The 18,608-nt window shown below is 49.0% G+C and overlaps 9 protein-coding genes across 9 annotated transcripts; 2 read left to right on the top strand and 7 right to left on the bottom strand.

Moving 5' to 3' along the window:
* Positions 1–40: 40 nt before the first annotated feature.
* On the top strand, positions 41–425 carry EDB91DRAFT_1242595 (uncharacterized protein; the record flags this gene model as incomplete). The annotated part of the gene is made up of 3 exons (XM_041322208.1): positions 41–130; positions 191–253; positions 306–425. 3 exons carry the CDS (start codon positions 41–43, stop codon positions 423–425), a joined length of 273 nt encoding a protein of 90 aa, XP_041182944.1.
* A 237-nt stretch (positions 426–662) lies between these two features.
* Positions 663–2,940, bottom strand: EDB91DRAFT_1234067 (uncharacterized protein; the record flags this gene model as incomplete). Its single annotated transcript, XM_041321165.1, has 3 exons — positions 663–950; positions 1,010–1,442; positions 1,499–2,940. 3 exons carry the CDS (start codon positions 2,938–2,940, stop codon positions 663–665), a joined length of 2,163 nt encoding a protein of 720 aa, XP_041182943.1.
* Positions 2,941–3,218: 278 nt separating this feature from the next.
* On the bottom strand, positions 3,219–5,720 carry EDB91DRAFT_1044009 (uncharacterized protein; the record flags this gene model as incomplete). Its single annotated transcript, XM_041313096.1, has 8 exons — positions 3,219–3,638; positions 3,673–3,753; positions 3,806–3,874; positions 3,923–3,999; positions 4,051–4,224; positions 4,278–4,482; positions 4,531–5,304; positions 5,358–5,720. The coding sequence occupies 8 exons, from the start codon at positions 5,718–5,720 to the stop codon at positions 3,219–3,221; spliced, it is 2,163 nt and encodes a 720-aa protein (XP_041182942.1).
* Positions 5,721–6,000: 280 nt separating this feature from the next.
* EDB91DRAFT_407548 (Aldo keto reductase) lies at positions 6,001–7,628 on the bottom strand. Its single transcript, XM_041327154.1, has 9 exons — positions 7,452–7,628; positions 7,311–7,396; positions 7,094–7,258; positions 7,009–7,033; positions 6,929–6,960; positions 6,661–6,880; positions 6,560–6,609; positions 6,350–6,506; positions 6,001–6,292 (listed from the first exon to the last, which is right to left on the bottom strand). The coding sequence occupies exons 1-9, from the start codon at positions 7,566–7,568 to the stop codon at positions 6,128–6,130; spliced, it is 1,017 nt and encodes a 338-aa protein (XP_041182941.1). The 5' UTR covers positions 7,569–7,628; the 3' UTR covers positions 6,001–6,127.
* Positions 7,629–7,908: 280 nt separating this feature from the next.
* On the bottom strand, positions 7,909–9,700 carry EDB91DRAFT_407450 (NADP-dependent oxidoreductase domain-containing protein). Its single transcript, XM_041327153.1, has 7 exons — positions 9,306–9,700; positions 9,000–9,248; positions 8,821–8,946; positions 8,685–8,772; positions 8,439–8,629; positions 8,346–8,381; positions 7,909–8,293 (listed from the first exon to the last, which is right to left on the bottom strand). The coding sequence occupies exons 1-7, from the start codon at positions 9,364–9,366 to the stop codon at positions 8,160–8,162; spliced, it is 885 nt and encodes a 294-aa protein (XP_041182940.1). The 5' UTR covers positions 9,367–9,700; the 3' UTR covers positions 7,909–8,159.
* A 512-nt stretch (positions 9,701–10,212) lies between these two features.
* EDB91DRAFT_1043445 (uncharacterized protein) lies at positions 10,213–11,909 on the bottom strand (the record flags this gene model as incomplete). The annotated part of the gene is made up of 5 exons (XM_041313062.1): positions 10,213–10,787; positions 10,845–11,109; positions 11,157–11,185; positions 11,244–11,775; positions 11,838–11,909. 5 exons carry the CDS (start codon positions 11,907–11,909, stop codon positions 10,213–10,215), a joined length of 1,473 nt encoding a protein of 490 aa, XP_041182939.1.
* Positions 11,910–12,506: 597 nt separating this feature from the next.
* Positions 12,507–14,429, bottom strand: EDB91DRAFT_1098841 (TFIIE alpha subunit-domain-containing protein). Its single transcript, XM_041317113.1, has 7 exons — positions 14,262–14,429; positions 14,083–14,178; positions 13,888–14,029; positions 13,586–13,827; positions 13,107–13,531; positions 12,772–13,050; positions 12,507–12,712 (listed from the first exon to the last, which is right to left on the bottom strand). The coding sequence occupies exons 1-7, from the start codon at positions 14,372–14,374 to the stop codon at positions 12,606–12,608; spliced, it is 1,404 nt and encodes a 467-aa protein (XP_041182938.1). The 5' UTR covers positions 14,375–14,429; the 3' UTR covers positions 12,507–12,605.
* Positions 14,430–15,122: 693 nt separating this feature from the next.
* Positions 15,123–17,025, top strand: EDB91DRAFT_407413 (uncharacterized protein). The gene is made up of 10 exons (XM_041327152.1): positions 15,123–15,461; positions 15,515–15,696; positions 15,753–15,868; positions 15,923–15,984; positions 16,041–16,103; positions 16,163–16,187; positions 16,242–16,471; positions 16,528–16,577; positions 16,630–16,644; positions 16,695–17,025. The coding sequence occupies exons 1-10, from the start codon at positions 15,416–15,418 to the stop codon at positions 16,821–16,823; spliced, it is 918 nt and encodes a 305-aa protein (XP_041182937.1). The 5' UTR covers positions 15,123–15,415; the 3' UTR covers positions 16,824–17,025.
* Positions 17,026–17,214: 189 nt separating this feature from the next.
* On the bottom strand, positions 17,215–18,590 carry EDB91DRAFT_1242587 (uncharacterized protein; the record flags this gene model as incomplete). The annotated part of the gene is made up of 3 exons (XM_041322207.1): positions 17,215–18,165; positions 18,220–18,473; positions 18,527–18,590. 3 exons carry the CDS (start codon positions 18,588–18,590, stop codon positions 17,215–17,217), a joined length of 1,269 nt encoding a protein of 422 aa, XP_041182936.1.
* Positions 18,591–18,608: the final 18 nt, after the last annotated feature.

Here is an 18,608-nt window from a genome sequence, read left to right as displayed (position 1 = left end):
AGTGAAGCACCAAATTCCAGTCTTGACTCTTGAGCTCGCCATGAACGACCATCTATCAATACGCGTCAACGCCGCCCGTCTTTCTGGCATAAAGGGCAGGACAGTCCGTCTCCCCTGCAAAGTCCTCCGAGTCAGCTCACTGTCATTCTCGTCTGCCAGGTTCGCGTCTCACCCCCTTACCTTGATTCAGCTTTCAGATGACATCGCCATCGTCGAAGCTAGTGATGGTGGCCAGGTAGAGATCCAAAGGAAGGTCAGAGCTTGTTGCACTCTCGACGGTTTACAACTCACGCCGTTGATCGCAGAATGTGGATGTGACTGCTACCTACGTCGAAGTTATTGGGACTGTGGTGAATGAATCCACGATAAAAGCCATGGCGACACTCCCGTTAGATTCAGAAGGCGAGCTAGGTATGGATCTTTAACAGATGGTATGACTCGTTTCCATCTCAGTTATGCAGATATGCAACTGGTCAACGACGTGATTGAGCTCACGTTTCAATCGAGGTTCGACAAACTTTTCCCTCGATACTAAGCGACAGAGCCCAGCTTGCAAACACCTTAATTCATTAGCATAGTCGCATTTGTTGTTTTTGTATCGTACAGCGCATCGCACCACATAAATTGAAAAAGCATATTCATCCGTCGCCCCTATGCATGCATCAAGAAGGACCGGCGTTGGCCATCTTCTTGTCATGTCCCCTTTTCCGATTGTGGTTCCCTCTGCTAGCTTTGTTCTTATCTTTCCATGCTCGTTCTTTCGCATCACCGCCGTCCCCAGCTCCTCTGCCGCGACCCCTTCCTCTCCCTGCCCCGCGCCCACCCCTGCCTCTTCCGCGATCTCCACCGCGAGACGGTGGTCCAGATCCACCTGCATCTCCGGTCATTGTGATATATCCTGCTCTATTTCCAGAAAACTCGTGTTTCTGCAGGATCTTGTCCTTGTTTGGCTGGACGCGGGTGATAGGAGTATTAGTATTGACCAGTTACACGGATAGTGATAGCATACGTTTCGTTCCAGCATGATTTTCCACCCTTCAATTTGCTCATCGGACCAGTCTGTGCAACTTTCAGCGAGGCAGCTAACAAGAAGGACAAAATGCTTGCCCGTCTGTGCTTTAAGGTCAATGCGTGCTTTCGACCTCCGCGTATTAGCATCTCTATTGAACAACTCTGCATCACGGATATATGCAAGTTCCAAAATGGTCTCCGGATTGAGTTTTGGTGGCTCTTCGTCACCGTCGTCTTCACCCTCGCTGCTAGCCTCACCATCACCGACAACCTTCACCTCGCCTCCAAAGTCAAGATCATCATCAACTTCGGCGGGTTTACCGCCGTCTTCCTCTTCCTCCCCGTCAGACATAGCTTCCGCACGTCGCAGAATGTCGGCTTTCATCTGCTCGATGGCTTCTCTGTCCCTGAGCACTGATGCATCGTCTTGGCTATAGGGCAGAATAATAAGGAACAGGATATGGATAGGAGAAATACCCCTGCGTACTTTCTCTTTCCCACATGTATCTTGCTGACGTCCAAGATCTCATCATCAAACACATTCCTTCTTTCAATGGGCTCATTGAAAATAGCACGAGCGCTATTGCCCACACTGACATCTTGCGCAAGCGATGCCTCCCCAGGTGCAGTGCCCTCCAATAGTGCTTCGATGACCTTCTCTGCATTCCCGAACGCAGGTTGCGCGAGCAGCGCCCGGATATATCCGGGTGACTTGTCCGGGAAGATATCCATGACTTGCGAGATCTGCAAGTCGAGATCATGATTTTTCTCTGGCTCAAACGCAAAGTGAACTTCTATAGCTTTGCCCATGCTCGAAGACCGCGCCGCTTTGCCGTTCCCAGAAGCAGAAGTGCCAGGCGGAACGCCCGATGACTTGAGAATCAGCTTGAGTGCACCGGGATCTTTAGTCCCAGCGGTGGACGATTCGATGTCGAAGGAACGAAGGGTAGATTCGAGGAGGTCAACTCGGGCGTCTTCACGTGCAGGGCGGCGTAGAGCAGAAGTAAGAGTGCTAGACAAGTTATACGAGTGCTGGTAGTCCGCCATCAGCGATCGGCTGAGGAAAGGAGTAGACGCAGGAGTACCGCCCGCTTGTATTCGCGCTGGCGGGAGGTCCAATAGTGCAAATATAATGCTGAACGTCCGTTCTGACTCTGCTGCCAAAGCTGCGCCGGATGCGACTGAGAGGTCTTGCAGCAGGACGGTGATGATGATGTGGAAGCTGTCGATGAGGTCGACCTTGGTTTCGAGCCATATGCGCTCCCAGTCATCCAGCTCACGTGTACCGACGTCCGTGCGCATTCCGCCGTACGAACGTGCTAGTGAAGCGAGGCCTTCGTCGTATGCCTGTGCCAGTCCTATCATGAAATCCTGGTCCCTCGCAAATGGACGCAGGAGCTCAGAGGGGCATCCAGATAGCAGACTGACCAAGCAGCGTGCTGTTTTGCGGAGGCCGTACAGACCAGCGGAGCCGGATGGACTGAGGAGGGTGGTCATCACAGGGACCATATCTGAGCTGAAAACAGTAGCGAGGCTTGGTGTGCTAGCGAGAGCTGCAGCGAAAAGCGCGCGCACGCGGGTTGGATAAGGAAAGTAGGCAATGGCAATGTCCAGGAGCATCTTCACATCGATGCAAGACGGTACGTTGGCTAGCTTCTCCGCAAGGAGCAGGGCGCGTCTGTGTACATGGTCATCTGAGTGCGCGGGAGCTTGCCAGATCAAAGATTGCAGGGTTTGATGGGCGATGTCATTAGCGTAGCTGGATAGAAAAGCACGGGTGGAAGGGGTGTCTCGTTTCGCGGGGGGTAGGGCGAGGATTTCAGCAAGGGCGCTTGATAGGTTGCGATGGAAAATTGCTAGCTGCGAGGCCGATAACGATTTTCTGGCGCCTGCAGAAGGATATGTTGGGAGCGGGGTAACAGTTGGCATTATGTTTCTCGACCTAGGCTGTATCTGTCAAATTAGTGTCATGAACGTATGACGGATAGGTGTCTAGCGCCCAAGGTGATTATCTTATATACTGATTGAAGCTGTGCCAATCATTGACAATCGGTACAAAAGTTCGATGGGATACCCAAATAGGCGCCATACGGTAAGCTATCGAAACAACTCATTCCAGTAGTAGTAGTAGATACATATCACAGACCGGGCAGCCATGCCATCCACCTGACATATAGTACTTGGCACATGTTATCGCACCAAGCACTTTAATCAGCCCACATTCTCCCAAAAACACTCCCACTCCTAATACCAGGCTGGGACTTTCCCAGCAGCGCTCCGATCCCCTCCTGTATTGCTGTACTCACTGGTCTCATAGGTGCCGAGTCATAGATATGAGGACATGGCTGTGGCAATGGTGGGGGATTCAGCTTGGGGGCTTCTAAATCCCGTTCGTGTCTTGAGGGTTGACGAGGTGACTTGCTCAGCTCGTCAAAACGCGGAGTGTCGAAGGTGCGCCGCGCCGCCTTCAACCTGTGCAGAACCTGTTCGTAAAAGCCGATTTCTCCATCAAGATGATCCTTGGTTATTGTGCAGAAGTCTTCCACTTTCTGGTCGTGGTATGTGTCCATCTCAGCCATCGTGATATTCAGGACAGTTTCGCAGCGTGCTGTCATCTCATCGTTCGACTGGACGCATCATCAAGTCTTTGCGTTCCGCGACGAAAAACAAGCATCTGACCTCCCCCGACTTGAGTGCATCTTTATATCGCGAAACCGTAGATTGGTGGGTTTCGATGATGCCCTTGAATAATCACACTCAGGGCGAAGCTGGTGATCGAATAAAAATGAGATACTTCATACGATTGGTATGGATGAGCAACGCTCTTGAGCGCTTCATGAGTTGCAAGCTGGGTGCGCCGGGCCTTCGTTTGTGGTCAGCACAAGCGTTGCGGAAAGAACATAACACCAACATGATCGTCATACAGGTCTGCGACAATCTGCAGAGCATCTGATGTTTTCTGCATCGCTTTTGTAAGCTTCAAACAATCTTCGAGTCATGTCTTAGTTAATCATGAACCCTAGAAATTCGCGTAAGCACCTTGACAGCCTTCACGCCAACACCAAGCTCCTTCTTCGTTTAAGAGTCCATTTCTTTGTGGAGGCGTGTCCTCCGCATCCTCGTTAATCCCAGTCAGGGGAGTAGAAGACGAAGGCGTCGACGAAATCAAGGACAACAATGAATACGACAACAATCGTTCGGCTTTCGACATCTCTGGGAAGCGCGTCACGATGACGATCCGGCACAATTGACATGTTCGTACTCACCCAGTCTTGCCTCGCGAATGCCACCAAATTTGTTTCTCAATCTCTCCGTGCCCTTGCCCACGGCAAGGGTGTGACGACTGAAGCGATCAATCGCTTCTGTAGCATCGTCCACGTCCACGTTAAAGGCGGGATGAAAGACGTGTGCGAAGAATGAAGGTCCAGCAGCAGGCATTGCAAGTAATTGGGGCATCAGCCGCTTCCATTCCTTGGACATGGGTTAGAAAGCCAAAGTAAACACATCATTCACACTCACCACGTCACTTTCGCAACCGAGAAAAGACGTGACGACCTCGGCATATCGTGCAACAGGGTGTCTCACAATGCACCCAATATATCTCTCGAGATCACCTCTACGAGCCTCGACAAAATCAGAGCTGAACCGCCCAGCATACTGTTTCTCAGGAAGTGGTGGGAGCGCAATTCCAGGAAGACGTCTAGTCAGCGCAGTGTGTAACACAACGAAGTGCGAAAACCGCCGTTGGACTGTTATACGGGTAGGAGAAATCGGCGGGATGCATGGATCATAATATTCACCCGTAGTCGAAGAAAATAGTGAAGTGACACTGTACATGGTATATGCTCCTGAAAGGCCCGACGTGCGCTTGGAAGGTGAGTGAACCAAGACTCGAAACTTTGGAACTTTCGATTGCCACGTAGGGCCGGCGTCAATATAGTGCCTGTCTGCTTCCCCCAGCCCGAGTCTACTGAGCCTATTATCTTCATTGATAGAGTCTTCCGTAGAGATCCGTTGGTGTGAAGAGGATAAACTTGAAGCGACTGGATCTTCATAGCCCTCGAGAATCCATTCTTCTGCGCCACTCGTCACGAACCCAGAGAACCGGTTCAAACTCTTGCCTCCAAGAAAGCCTTGCCGGAAACTTGGGAGAGGGTTTGTCCATTCACCAGTATCCTGAGGGACGATAGAAACCGGCTCAGGTTGTTCCTGGAGAGATTCTTGGGGGGTGATTGTGCTGGTAGACCGCTCCTTCCTCCCGTGAAACGGTGCGGAAAAAAAACTAGTCGTGTACTTCATGGACAGGATCAGCCAGATAGGCGTACAAGCGATCAGTACATACTCACCGTGTAATATGTCTGGGGTAGCAACCCTATTTCACCAGAGCTCGCTCTCACCAAACTCCAGCCGTCTCCAACTTCTTCCTTCAAGATATTCAGTTCATCTCTAGCCTCGACGGCCAGTTCCCCGAATTCAGCCTTTCCTTCAAAGTCGTAGAGTGCACGGGCTGCTTTAACTGTCTCTTCAATCGGCTGGAGTTCATCTGTTGGATCAGGCTCGTCGTCTGATAACGAATAGCGCTCCAAATGCTCTGTCCATGCACTCGAAGAGTTTATTCCAGCATCGAAGGCAGCATCAGAACGTGGACGCGTATCGGTGCCCGAGATTACAGATGAAGTTGGTTTGGCGGCTCGAGGTAGTGTCGCCATGATCGACGATCGTCTTCGTATCTTTCGGAATGGTCAGAGGGATAAGGGAAGAACGATTGATATTATCTTACTTCGATGATCTGTCTAGGGAATACCACGAGCAAACCATGGGTATGAGAAACTTTCACCGTCAGAACAGTTCTGAGCACTGCCGCCCATATTGAGAACACACTAGGGTTGAGTTTCAACAGCGACGACTCACACGTTTCTAACGCGTTCTGTCAGATCTTGCTCAGATTCCTACCTGATCTTATCCTAATCCCTTAGGAAAAACCGAGCAGGCAGGTGTTCCAACTGGTGCGTGTAAGCCCAATCATGCGCAAGGTTATGATTTAGCATCGTTCGACAGTCACATCATATCAGGTATGTACATTGCTATCGATCATTATTCAAGTTCACGGTGGAGTCTAGGCGCTCTTTGGAAGTGGGGTCTCTGCATACAGCCCCTTCATAGATGCTGGAGCATAGCGGTCCCCAATCACCCCATCCGCCTTCTCTGCAATCATACGCACTTCCTGGACTGATTCAGGACTCAACGACACATTGATAGCCCCGAGGTTCTCCTCGAGATACTGTCGATGTCAATACGATAAAACCCCGAGGTCGTGCACAGTGATGCGGCCACTAACCTTGATCTTCTTTGTACCAGGAATGGGGATGACATCGTCGCCTTGAGCCAGAAGCCACGCCAAAGCCACTTGCCCAGCAGTTGCATTGTACCGCTCGCCTACTCTTTTCACGTCATCTGCTAGCTTCAGGATGTTAGGGAAGTTCTCCTTCGAGTATCTAACAAAGTACGGTTCTCGTAAGTCCCCACCTGGCACTGACATAACGCATACCTCGGAATTGTCCGCCTGAAATCTTTAGATTCGAAGTCATCCGGAGATTTCTTTTCATGCAGTGAGTTCTCAAATGAGTTCTGCCAGTCTGCAATACTTACATACCGTCCCGTGATCAAACCACGCCCAAGAGGTGAATAGGCAATGATCTTGATTCCAAGCTCACGGGCCGTGCTTAGGATATTAAACTTCGGGTCCTCGATGTCAAGCGTGAAGGGCGAATATTCCACTTGGGCAGCAGCAATAGGGTGCACTTTCTGAGCGCGGCGCATGGTATCCGCACTGCATTCCGACAATCCGAGATACTTCACCTTCCCCTGCCTTTACAGGGATGAACTAGAGCCAAGATTCCAGGAGCTGTTTGCTTACTTGACAAGCTCTGCCATGGCGCCGACCGTTTCCTAAGTGACCTTAGATACCTGCAGAAACTCCATCAACAGGACACGTACTTCAATTGGTGTTTGGGGATCAGGTCTGCGTGAGAATGACATGTAATGAGGTTCGAGCATAATCATCTCGACATGCTGTGCGCACCTATGTAAGTAGAAAAGCTCGACCCTGTCAACGCCAAGCAACCTCTGCGATTTTGCGAACGACTCGTAGACATTTCGGGGGGATCCGTCGACCACCCCAACAGATTTAATACCAAATTTTGTGGCAAGAAATATTTTGCTCCGCTTTTCGGGATTCAGCTTGAACCTACCACGCTCTTCGTTTGGGTTTTGCCATTACAGCGTGCGGGACGGCGTACCATTTGCCAATGAGCTCTTCATTGTCCCCATAGACACTAGCAGTGTCCCAGAAGGTGCAGCCAAGCTCATACGCTTTATCCAACACCTAAAAAGACAGTTGGTAGCCTAGCAGCAACGTATAGGATCATCCCCCGCTTTACCTTGAGGCACTCTTCATCTGGATCAGTCTGACCATAAAACGCTGAGAGTACCATGGCACCAAAACCAATGGCAGAGACATCATCGACGCCAATTTTGCGGGTGGGATACTCAACCATGATGTCGTAGTTGCTTAGCTGGCAAATTCTGTTGGTCCTTGGAACTCACGACTTTTTATACCCAAATTCACTGCATATATCGAAAGAATCAGAAAGTTTGGGATTTGGGAATTTCGCCCCAAGGGCCACAAAAAGTCCGTGGGGTCCCTGTGTCCATCCGGGATCCGTTTCTAGATGGTGCCATCATGATGAGACGTGGCGCAAACAGAGCAGCTACCAAGTGGGGCGAATGGGGCGAAATCCTGAGATCCCAGATGAGTCCTCGACCATATGGGCCTCATAAGGGCTTGGGCTTAGCCTGGGTGTATATAAGCCCCGGGCTGGAGCTCAGGCCCTGCCATTACCAAAACTTCAAAAATCTGATATTACCTGATTAGGTTATTGTGACAAATCTTTTTCGACCATGGGTGACAGACGCGCATGACATCACGGCAGCAATGGTGCTAAGACATGACATCGAGTTGCATCCACTGTTTAGCTACTCGTCTCTACGTGCTATTCCCCGCTGTTCAAAGGTAAGGCGGCTGTAAGTCTGATGACAGTAAACAAGTTGAATCTGTTCCTACGTCTATAATTTGACTAACCACTGATCTACTTGCAATCAGGGAATCCAAGACCACCGAAACCAGTCCAAGCAGGGTGACAAGCACGGAAATGGTTCGTTTTGTCAATGCCATGAAGCTCGCTAATTTCTTCAGGGGTCAAATCTATGATTTTCGCATTGTCTGAGGAGAATAATGAGCGACAGCCAGAAGTAATGATGGAGTAACACCTCACTCAAGATACGCTCGTTGGTCACGGACTTTGGAAGTACTGTGTTAACAATTGAGAACCGAGCCCTCCAGCAAGAATGTTCGCAAGAATACACACCAGTGTGCATTGGCTTGTTTGCATGAAAGGAGACTAACACATTGGCGGGTTGCACGCCGTACTTCGCTGCGATTTTTGTAACGATCTCGTTTTTCAACAAGGGGGAGTTGTCGGATCCCAACGGGGAATAAGCTGTCAAGACGATTCCCTTGTTCTGGCAGTACGCGACAACGTCATCCTGAGGACACGAACTAAGAATTATGGTTCACAATCAATTTTCCCAACGAAAAAAATGTATCGACATACGGGTGGAGCTCAATCTGGTTCACGGCCGGTACGACGCGAGCAACTTTCAGCAAGCGTTCAAAGTACTCCACGGAGAAATTCGAAACACCTAATGCATTTTCAGTACAGAGATGGCACGTAAGATCGGAGCACTGACCAATGGCCTTCAGTTTCTCTGGGTGAGCAAGGTATAGGTCTTCCATAGTTTTCCAGGTGTCCAGCCAGTCATGTTCCCTGTCGGGTTTGCCATCTCTCGTCATCGGAGCTGGCCAGTGCATGAGCCCTGTTCAAGGAATTAGCTCACTCGTCAAGATTAGCGAACGGGCTACTGCTTACAGAGGTCTAGATAAGGAGTGTCAAGTTTCTCGAGCGATGCCTCAAGAGCTTTTGCCGGATGCCTCTGATCGGGGTTATCAAGCTTCGTGGTCAGGAAGATTTGCTCCCTTGGCAGACCGGACGCCTTGATCCCCTGACCGACTTCTGTTTCGTTCTGGTACCCAGCGGCAGTGTCAATGTGCTTGTATCCGTTCTTCAATGCAAATTCAACAGCATGTTCGACTTGGCCGGGCTTTGACTTCCATGTGCCTGCATTCACAAGCACTCAGTACATGAGACGATTACACTTTCGGGGCCTGTGCTTACCAAGACCAACAGTAGGCATGACAGCTCCAGTGTTGAGCGAGACTGATGTTGTTGCAGGCATGCTGATATCACGATCCAAGAGACTAATTGACAGGTCGATGTCCCCACACGTCCTGGCTTTATAGTCCTCTTCAGAGCTATATTTACCAAACAGTGACAATCGCGAGAGTCGCAATGTTCACTTTATGCCTTCTATGGACCAAATGTGCCGATAAGCGCATGCATTGGCGAATAATAATATGGATGGGATGGACAAAGGAGTCACATTGACGATTTTCTCCTTGCAGTCGGAGAAACCAAGAGGGTTCCAGCCGGCCAATACCGGATGACCGGAAGTGGTGACTATCTTCCCTAGATTTGGTCTGCCTAGTGAAGACTACGGAACCGGTGCATATCAAAGGAGTAACAATAGCTTGTGTCCTCCGTAAGGTCAACAATGTCCATTACCTGAATCAAAGAGTGAGTCGCAGCAGGTCGCAGAGGCTTCTAAGAATACGATCATTCATGACTGATTTCGGCAGAACTATGAAAAGGCAAAGCCAGAAATGGGAATGATTGAATCAGCACAACTCATTCAATGACGTCGCGCGCGGAGATATGTCGGAAGATGAGAATAAGGAGGCCATCGTAAGTCGCTTCTTAGATCAACCTGGACGGCTGGGGACAAGTTGGCCAGAGTCCTGGATCGAAAAGTGAGCCACATAAGTGAAACGCATATGGATGCATTTAGATGACGAGCAGTCCGTCCTGTGAAGGGGACGAGTTCCTCCTAGTAGGTCGTGACAATCGGCGTAACGGGGTCTCTATTTTGGGAACAAAGAAGGGAACAAATAAATGTGTCTCTTCGCTGGCCGTCCTGCCCTGCTCGGAGGCCGCACCAGCATAGTATGCTGATCTATACTGATCTTTAGTGATAGCAAAAAAACCCGACCACAAGCGCCGTGGATATTCCTAGGATCCAGACCGTAGCTCTTCCAAAGTCAAACCAAGCCCACATCTTGAAAAAAGCAAACAATCCTCCTTGGTCGTAGTCCAAGGGCGGTGGCTCTGCTCCGGGGTTCTTGATCTGGGAGACGGCAATATCCCTCATTCTAATGATATACCAGGCACTCCCAAAGCCAGCACCAACGAGCTTCACGTTCGGTAACCATTTAGAAGCTCCAAGAACTGCAGCTGGTTCGTGCGCAAATGGTCTGTCAGCCCAAGTGCTAGGGGATTTACTATTATGAAGCTGTGATCGAAGAATCTTGGGCAGGTCGGGACAGAGGACTGCGCCTCTCCCGATGCCTAGTAAGTCAGCATGCCCCGACACTAAGGCAGTTTGTAGGTGTGAATGCGAACGGAGGCCGCCAGTTAGTAGAACGAGTGGGATCGAAGAGAAGGGGGTAGGCGATCGGTGAAGGTCCTTCATGACTGTCTGGGAGAATTGCGCAAAGAAGGCCTGGCGCTCTGATTGCTGAGATCCAACGGACGCCATAAAATCTGAGTAAGAGGTCGAGTCAGATGTGAGACTTTGATTTTCCTCATACGCTCCCTTACCAGGCTTTTCGTAATCGCCACCGCTAATCTCGATGAAGTCGATGATACCCCAGCTTGAAATGGTGCGAATGTGATCCAGAATACACTGTTCGCCTTGCTGAGATACTTCTTCGGTGCTCCCGGAAGCCACGTAGTCAGCCGAATTGATTTTGATTCCGATGATGAAAGTAGTCGGTACCACCTTGCGGATAGCTTCAACTATCTCATGCAGCATGCGAATGTTATTTTCCGGTGCCGCTGAATACTCGTCATTCCGGATATTACTCTGGCGCATAATTTTAGTCAGTTTTGGGTAGTACACAATGCCCACACCTTAGGGTTCATAAACTGCGCCAGTAAATCTGCAAACAATTCAAATTCAACCCAGCTGCGATAGTATGAAAAATTATGTGGACTCACATCCATGAGCAGCATGAACCTGGACACCATCGAAGCCTGATTCGTACGCCAAGAGAGAACCTCGCACGAAGCTGGATTGAACATGGAGAATGTCTTGTGTGGTCATCTCCGTAGGAGCTTGGAACAACGTATGAAACACGAAATCAGCGATTACGTCCCTTACAGCTCCAGGATTCCCTGCCCCAACACGGACAGGACTTGGGGCCAGCGGTGCAACAAAAGGGGATCGACCACCAATAAATCTCGCTGATTGCCGTCCAGCATGCGACAGCTGCATGATAGCCAGAGAGCGTGCGCCATCAACGCCTCCATGGATGACTTCCGCCAACCTCTCGAACGGTTTGAGGTCCTCCGCATTGAGTGTGGCGGGTACAACGATGTCACGGCCCAAGGTCAGATGCTGAGGTGAAACCTGTACGTTTCCAGTGAGAACCATTCCCCATCCATGCTTAGCCCATTCAGAGTACAAGCCATAGTGGAATTCGTTTGGTGAACCACCAGAGAAATTTGACATGTGCTCATACATGGCTACCTATGACAACGACTTTGTTTGAGTAACTGCCTTTAGAGTATTGAGACGGATAGTAGATACACTACCTTGACCAGTCTGTTCTCAACAGTACGACCGCAAGGTAATTCAACTGGATCGAAAATGTTACAGTCCATGGCCGAAACTTTACAGAATCGAAGTTGTCTGTTGGCTGAGGTCTAAGCTCGGGGCGGCTGCTTCGACACACAATTCATGGTGGTCATTTGGAAATAAGGTAGTTCTCAAGCGCGTTCATCGAACCTCACGTGATCAAGCGTTACATTTGCGTAATAAATGGAAAAACATACATAACAATTCGACTACGAGACATAGAATAAATATGGGAGCACACAAAAACGCAAGGATATGATAGAAACTTGCGAGCACTTTCCGATTTTCGAAAAGATGCCTAGTTTCCCCTATTAGGCAGATCAAATAGAAGGAAGAGATTACGAGGGGTACCGCTGGACAAAATTAAACAAATAATTGCGCCGAAGAATTCAAAATTTGCTAACAAATTTCAATTGTCGCTCATAAACTTTGTTGATGTGCTTCCTGCCACTCACTGCTCTGAAGCACTGCAAGGGCATGCACCATGCGCGCACTTTTGTTGATGGGCCATGTTGCCGCATCCGGACGAAGTGTCGCATTGAGTGCCGCATCAAGTACTGCGTACTGCATCGTAGCAGCGCTGGTGCGCTAAAGAAGGAACGACTCTCTTCAGACTTCAAGTGTCCTCCTTCTATCACATATAATACACATTGATTATCTTGAATCAGTACAAACTATTATAATATATGTATCCTTGTATCGGTAGCTTCAAGAAATTGGGTCTATGACTGTGATTGCAAAATTTCGTAGTAAGCGGTATACTCGTCTGGTGTCATAAGTTCGGTATCTTCATCAGTGACTTCTGAGAACGGCTTCAAGACACCATTAACTGCGAAAGTGGCATAATGGTGAGATAACAAAATCTTGATGTTGAGAACAAAAACCCACCCAATACAGGGGTATCGTCCGCCCCATTCGCCTCCATTTTAGTATCTATGCTCACATTGGGAAGAGGTCCTGGAACCTCTATCTTGGACAATTTCGTCGCTGCAACACCTTCGTCCTCTCTTGATCGGGAGCGCTTCTGGTAATCATTGAGGGAGTCCAGATATTGCACTGACGGCTTTTGCTCTTCCTCTTCAAACTCTTCGCTTCCGAGGCCAGATGGCGTATTCTGGGAAGATACTGCGTTAGATGCCGCCAACGAGGCATAGTACTGATCGTAATCTGTTGAGAGTTAGAACATAACATAACATTACACAATCCTCATTGAAGCAACGTACAATCCATCTCTTGGTTGACTTCTGGTTTCACATCTTCTGTTGCCGTTGTCAGCTGAATTGGACGCGGTAAAGTTCCAATGGTTCCAAGCCCTTTGAGAGAGTCGTCGCTGGATAGTGGTGGACCGTCGCTTTCTCTCCCCACGACACGCGCACTCTCCTGAATTCCCAGAGCCGTCAGGTCTCCAGTGATAGTACTTTTCAGATGCCATGCTGGCAGGGCGTTTTGCTGCCGCTTTGCCGCTGCCTCGGCGTCTCGTTCCTGGCGTCTCGTTGCTTCATCCTTATCCATCGACATGACTATGCCAACACCATCTTCTTGTCTCCCGCCAGGTCCAGATCCTGCTATTTTCAAACCTGACACCTGGCCCGACTTTTGTTTTTCAACATCACCAACATTATTCTTGACCCAAGTGGGAACATCGAGCCTGTAACAGGGAGCATGAGGGGAAAATATGCGGCTGATGTGTTGATTTACGCACGCTGGAAGAACCATAGACTCTGTCTTTCTCAAACCTTCGACAACAAACCGCATCTGGTGGTTGAACCTTTGCATGCGGTCTTGACTCCCCCTGACGTTCTCCGCGTTCTCATTCTCCACAACTTCTGCATGGCAGTCCTCGCACGCAAATATTCCTCTCGAAAAATCCATCAGCTTGTCGACTTCTAACGGTGTGTATGATTTGTTGCACTGCGGACAGATGTAGCCTTTGTTGTCAAGCTCCTTTAAACACGACCATTATTTCAGTGCGTTGCAGGCCAAAAAAAATAAGGCTAGACTGACATTACGGAGACCCGAGTCTATAATTCTCCGCATTTCTGCGATGCGCCATTTAACGACATCGCAAAAAAGCTTGTAGTCAATGTAATAGTATTGTCTTCCGACAGACCTCTGTGCCCCCTCCTTGAGCTCGTTTTGGCGGTACCTTCGGAGTAAAATAAGATACTGTTGCAGAGAAACAAACGCGGCTATGCCTACACTTGTACCAGGCGGTCGTTCCCTAAAACAGCCATGAGTTTATTCAATTCTTTCGCCTGAAGGCCCATTCGCCCGGCCAAGTCGTCATCCTTCAGACTGGTCTCAAATTAGTGGTCATGGGTACACATCGTAGTTAAAAGGTTAACGGGCTCTGTTTCATCCACATTCTAGATACTTACACCGGATGACGGGCTAGCTGGTCCATGATGATAGTGAATTTTGGCTCGTAAAATCCTCGGGAGACATGTTGGACGAGAAGACGCAGGGCCTCTTGGTCTTCTTTTGTCGCCATCGTGTAGTTTGAGCTCTTTCAATTTGTGAGCAAAGAGCTCAAACAAGTGCTTACTAATAAGGTGAGCGAGTGGAATATTGTGGATCACATGCACACAACCGTGACTAGGTCACGGCTACCGGGCTAATCCTAGTGATGCCGTTGCAGCGTTTGTTTCTTATGACCATAGATCTCAAGTACTACTACACAGCAATGCAGGCGATGCAGCCCCGAAATCTGACACCGGTTGTGGGATATCAGCACTGTGCGCTTACCTCTGCTCCAATGACAGTACGTATATTCGGTCAGAACTCATCTGATGTACCGTCAAGACTGCTTATCGCCAATGACACCACATATATGCCGGCGCAGCTGCAAATAATTATATTGCTCGTGCACACGAAACACCTTACAAGCCTTTCCCGTCCAAACCAGAAGTAGCTGCCGTTGGGTTGTTACTGCAGCTGCAGAGGTAGGGTAACCCTGTTAGCGTATGTATTTAATCAGGGGATGCGCACGACATTAGGCCCCGGGGGAGTGGGTGTTCGGTATGGACTTGCCGGGGACTTGGTGTGAGACAAACAAGCAGCGGGCTCTGTCGCGCCAAATGACATCACAGATCAAACAGATTGTTGAAGTTCACCGCAACAGACGTCACCGGTGTGGGTGAGACCGGTTCGCGAAATAAATCATTACCCTTGCCCGGCGAATCAGAACTGATGTGAGCAATCCGTCTAAACTTTACTCGTTGTGGTTGTGCACTGAGTCGCAAGGTCTGGATTCTGTTGGCTCCGATGTCCCTTTCTCTCGGATCCGCACTGGCTTCTCTCGGATCCACCTTCTAAAAAAAGCTTGCAGGCTTGCCAGTGTGACATCAATATACGTGCCATTGGATAGCTTGGGGACCTTGCTTGCGCCCCGATTATCGGACAAAAAGTATACTACACCTGACGGGTCACAACAGGACATAATCAATTTCAGGACGGCTACTTAAGGACATTACGTGGTGTGGAATAACAATGCATCTTACATTTTCCACTTCACTCATCTATATCCTGAGCAATGTCATCTCGCATAGTTGCCGTGTTTGGAGCCACCGGGACTCAAGGCATGCTGATAGTAACGTTCATGCTCAAGTCTCTAGCTAATTAGCCTCATCAGGCTCGTCTGTCGTTCAAGCCATACTATTGGATGGTACATTCATTCCTCGTGCAATCACCCGAAACTCGAATTCGGAGAAAGCGACGAAACTGAAGGCTCTTGGGGCTGAAGTTGCTCAAGCCGATTTATGGGACATCGACTCGTTGAAGCAAGTCCTGTCAGGTGTTGAGGCCGTCTATGGGGTATGGCACACTGCTCCGTTCGCCCTCCAAAGGCATGACTAACAACTTTTCAACAGGTAACCGACTATTATGATCCCAAAAACTCCGCTCAAGGTCACAATAGCGAAATGCTACTCGGGAAGAATCTTGTTGACGCTGCTAAAGCGACGCATGTCAAGTACTTCATTTGGAGGTGAATCCAGCTGTCTTCTAGTGTGACTTCAGCCTCAAAGTATGTCTTCCTTAGTTCTCTTCCGCACTGTACGAAGGTTTCCAACGGAAAGTATCTGAATGTCCACCACTTCGATAGTAGGTCTTCATTTATTTGTCTAGGATGTAACATGAGCTAATTTCATACTTGTTAGACAAAGCTAACGTGGAGGACTATCTCAGGGACTCCGGTGTACCTCATTCCATCCTGCACAACGGTACGTTTCTTTCTTCTTCTTTGAATCGTTTCTCGATCAGTTGACGCCCATGATCTAAGGCTGGTTTTCAGAGAATCTCTGGAAGTATGACATTTTGGTAATGAAGTATGTGCATAGCTGATGCAAACCTTGTGGCAGTTACAATAATCTTGTCCCGGTGCCGGACTCCGACTGCCTAGAACTAACGGTGCCCAGATATGATCCCCATTCTCCTCAGTATATTATATGGGTTGAGCGGGATCTTGGCCAGTGTGCATTGGCACTTCTAAAGCACTACAAAGATTGTGAATCAGAAGTTCTCTCCCACACGTTCTATGCCGCCAGTGCAAAGTTGAGCTACACCCAGTTTGCATCAATCCTTCAGCGGGGTATGTTATCATAAAGTACGAATTTGTCGTCGATCTAATTTTCCTGCTACTGCTAGCACTGGAGAAGCCGGTGTCTTTTGTGTCCTCCGCCTCAACTGGAATGCAGGTTCGTACATACTTTCTCTCTGATACAGAACATATACTCAAATGCTATACAGGAACTGGACGACATGGTGGGTATTGTTGAGTATGTTTGGAACCTTGATAACTGATACCCTCTTAGTATGCTTTCCAGTCCGAGTTTGGGCTGTACCCGTATACCGCTATCCCTGATCCACGATTAATTAACTTAGGAGTGAAATTCCACACCATGGAGGAATTTTCGCGGGAAATCAAAAGCAGATATGCTTGAATCTCGTTTCGAACGAAAGACGTTTTGGCAACTACTTGATTTTTTTGACCTTTTCTGCATGCACTCTTTATGGTTACCAAGATAAATGTATGATTGAGTGTGCGATAACGCGCAAGCTTACTTCGCACAGAAAATAGTGGGGTCTGGTACAAGGTCGCCGTCGAAGAATGTCAAGACACCTTATTGTCTGCAGTTCTTTTATACATTTGCCCCTATCCAAAAGTCACCTCGTGATTCAAAGGCAAAATTTGTGAAGTTCTGGACAGGTTTAAATATGTATCCCTTTATGCATGAGTCGTTAATACAACGACTATGGCGCGTATCGTCGGAACTGTACGGATAAACAGAGTATCATTGGAATATCATCGAGAAAATACTACAGCGTTCTGCCTCATTCAGGCTCATACGCACGACATCCAACGGCTTCCAGAAACCTGGTGCGCTCTGCATCCCGACGGCACACGAGACTATTACCAGTACCCATACACTTCCCCTCAGCACAACCGCCTGAATTGTGCAATGTAAATCCTACACTTGCTCCAAGCAGTCGTGACGGATCTGCGACACACCCGTGACCCATGTCTCGCTGTAGACGTGGTAGAAGTGGGGGAAGAGTCGAAGGGTCGGTAGCATAATCATAGATACGAGTGCGCTGAGCACAAGATAAGGAAGGAGCGAGGACCGCAATTATTTGCAGGCGCAGCTCTATAGGAAGGTAGTGAAATGGAAACGAACGACTCGAAGCTTGTTGGTCCGCGGATGAAAGAGAAGCCATCGACCGAAAGATGAGTGTCCGAGAGTACTTTAGAAGGTTCAATGCCTCCATCTCAGTTTGTCTTTTCCAATAAGCATTTCGCCGATGAAGCACCCGGTGAAGAGCGCGTTCTGCATCCTTCCATGACACTTCCGTTTCGGAGGATGGCAACTGCCCTGATTGTTGGATGGGAGAGTTGTCATTCGGGATTTCCGTGCCTGCTATTTGATTCGCATACACTTCCACGTTCATAAGTGACCAGTTGCCCATCTCAATGGCGTGAATAACTTCCCATACGCCCTTTATCCCTAGGTTGTTGCCGCTACATTTGAGAGTGTGCAGGGAACATGCCCTGCCGTTATGCCCCGATGAAATCCACTCTGCGAGTCCAGATGCACACCGCGCAGTCAGTCCCATAGCATTGACATGCAACTCCCGAAGGCGGGGTGCCCTTAGATGGTGAAAGAAGGTCTCAACGACAGCATCGCCAAGCTTATGGTTTCCCGTGAGCGAAAGGAACTCTAGTCGAGAGTGATTTACTGCGGTAGCAAACCAGGCCAGAACATCAGTATCAGGTCCCAGCTTGTTCTATGACGGCGTCAATCCGTACTTGCGAAGCCCAAGGGTTGAATGATTACTTACGTTTGCGAGCCACAATATCTTCAATACTACTTCATTTCCATCCATATAGTCCGCGATATCGCGCAAACCTCGACAGCTTATACCATTGTCATTGAGATGGATCTCCGATATCGTACTGCGGTGCCGTGAGGCCGCCGGAGACCTGAGGAACGCAAAGAGTGCAGATACACCGTCATCACCTAGTCGGTTGTTGTTTAACTTGAGCTTGGTGATGGACCGCGAGGAGTTCAGCTGAGAAATGATACTTTGTGCACCTGATATAGATTTGAATGTCCTGTTTGGTAGAACCGCGCGTGGACTCACGGACCTTGAGTACCTTCAAGAATCTCTTTGGAAATTATAGTAGAGCGACTGGGGATAGGAACAGCCATCAGGCTAGCGGCGTGCAC

Source organism: Suillus paluster (assembly GCF_016628075.1).
Source record: "Suillus paluster strain FC165 chromosome Unknown EDB91scaffold_3, whole genome shotgun sequence".
NCBI classification, from domain to species: domain Eukaryota; kingdom Fungi; phylum Basidiomycota; class Agaricomycetes; order Boletales; family Suillaceae; genus Suillus; species Suillus paluster.
This window is presented reverse-complemented; position numbering and strand designations above follow the sequence as displayed.

What these genes read in the sequence shown, in the direction of transcription:
- EDB91DRAFT_407548 (XM_041327154.1), bottom strand. Translation starts at nt 7,568, where the DNA reads ATGGTTGAGTATCCCACCCGCAAAATTGGCGTCGATGATGTCTCTGCC. An exon ending in GAAGAGCTCATTGGCAAATG is followed by an intron (nt 7,259 to 7,310) that starts GTACGCCGTCCC and finishes AGAGCGTGGTAG; the next exon opens with GTTCAAGCTGAATCCCGAAA. An exon ending in ATCCCCAAACACCAATTGAA is followed by an intron (nt 6,961 to 7,008) that starts GTACGTGTCCTG and finishes AAGGTCACTTAG; the next exon opens with GAAACGGTCGGCGCCATGGC.
- EDB91DRAFT_407450 (XM_041327153.1), bottom strand. Translation starts at nt 9,366, where the DNA reads ATGCCTGCAACAACATCAGTCTCGCTCAACACTGGAGCTGTCATGCCT. An exon ending in AACCAGATTGAGCTCCACCC is followed by an intron (nt 8,630 to 8,684) that starts GTATGTCGATAC and finishes CATAATTCTTAG; the next exon opens with TTCGTGTCCTCAGGATGACG. An exon ending in AAACAAGCCAATGCACACTG is followed by an intron (nt 8,382 to 8,438) that starts GTGTGTATTCTT and finishes TTGTTAACACAG; the next exon opens with TACTTCCAAAGTCCGTGACC.
- EDB91DRAFT_1098841 (XM_041317113.1), bottom strand. Translation starts at nt 14,374, where the DNA reads ATGGCGACAAAAGAAGACCAAGAGGCCCTGCGTCTTCTCGTCCAACAT. An exon ending in AACGACCGCCTGGTACAAGT is followed by an intron (nt 14,030 to 14,082) that starts GTAGGCATAGCC and finishes TTTACTCCGAAG; the next exon opens with GTACCGCCAAAACGAGCTCA. An exon ending in GGACGATACCCCTGTATTGG is followed by an intron (nt 12,713 to 12,771) that starts GTGGGTTTTTGT and finishes CCACTTTCGCAG; the next exon opens with TTAATGGTGTCTTGAAGCCG.
- EDB91DRAFT_407413 (XM_041327152.1), top strand. Translation starts at nt 15,416, where the DNA reads ATGTCATCTCGCATAGTTGCCGTGTTTGGAGCCACCGGGACTCAAG. An exon ending in TGGAGCCACCGGGACTCAAG is followed by an intron (nt 15,462 to 15,514) that starts GCATGCTGATAG and finishes TAGCCTCATCAG; the next exon opens with GCTCGTCTGTCGTTCAAGCC. An exon ending in TTTTCAGAGAATCTCTGGAA is followed by an intron (nt 16,188 to 16,241) that starts GTATGACATTTT and finishes ACCTTGTGGCAG; the next exon opens with TTACAATAATCTTGTCCCGG.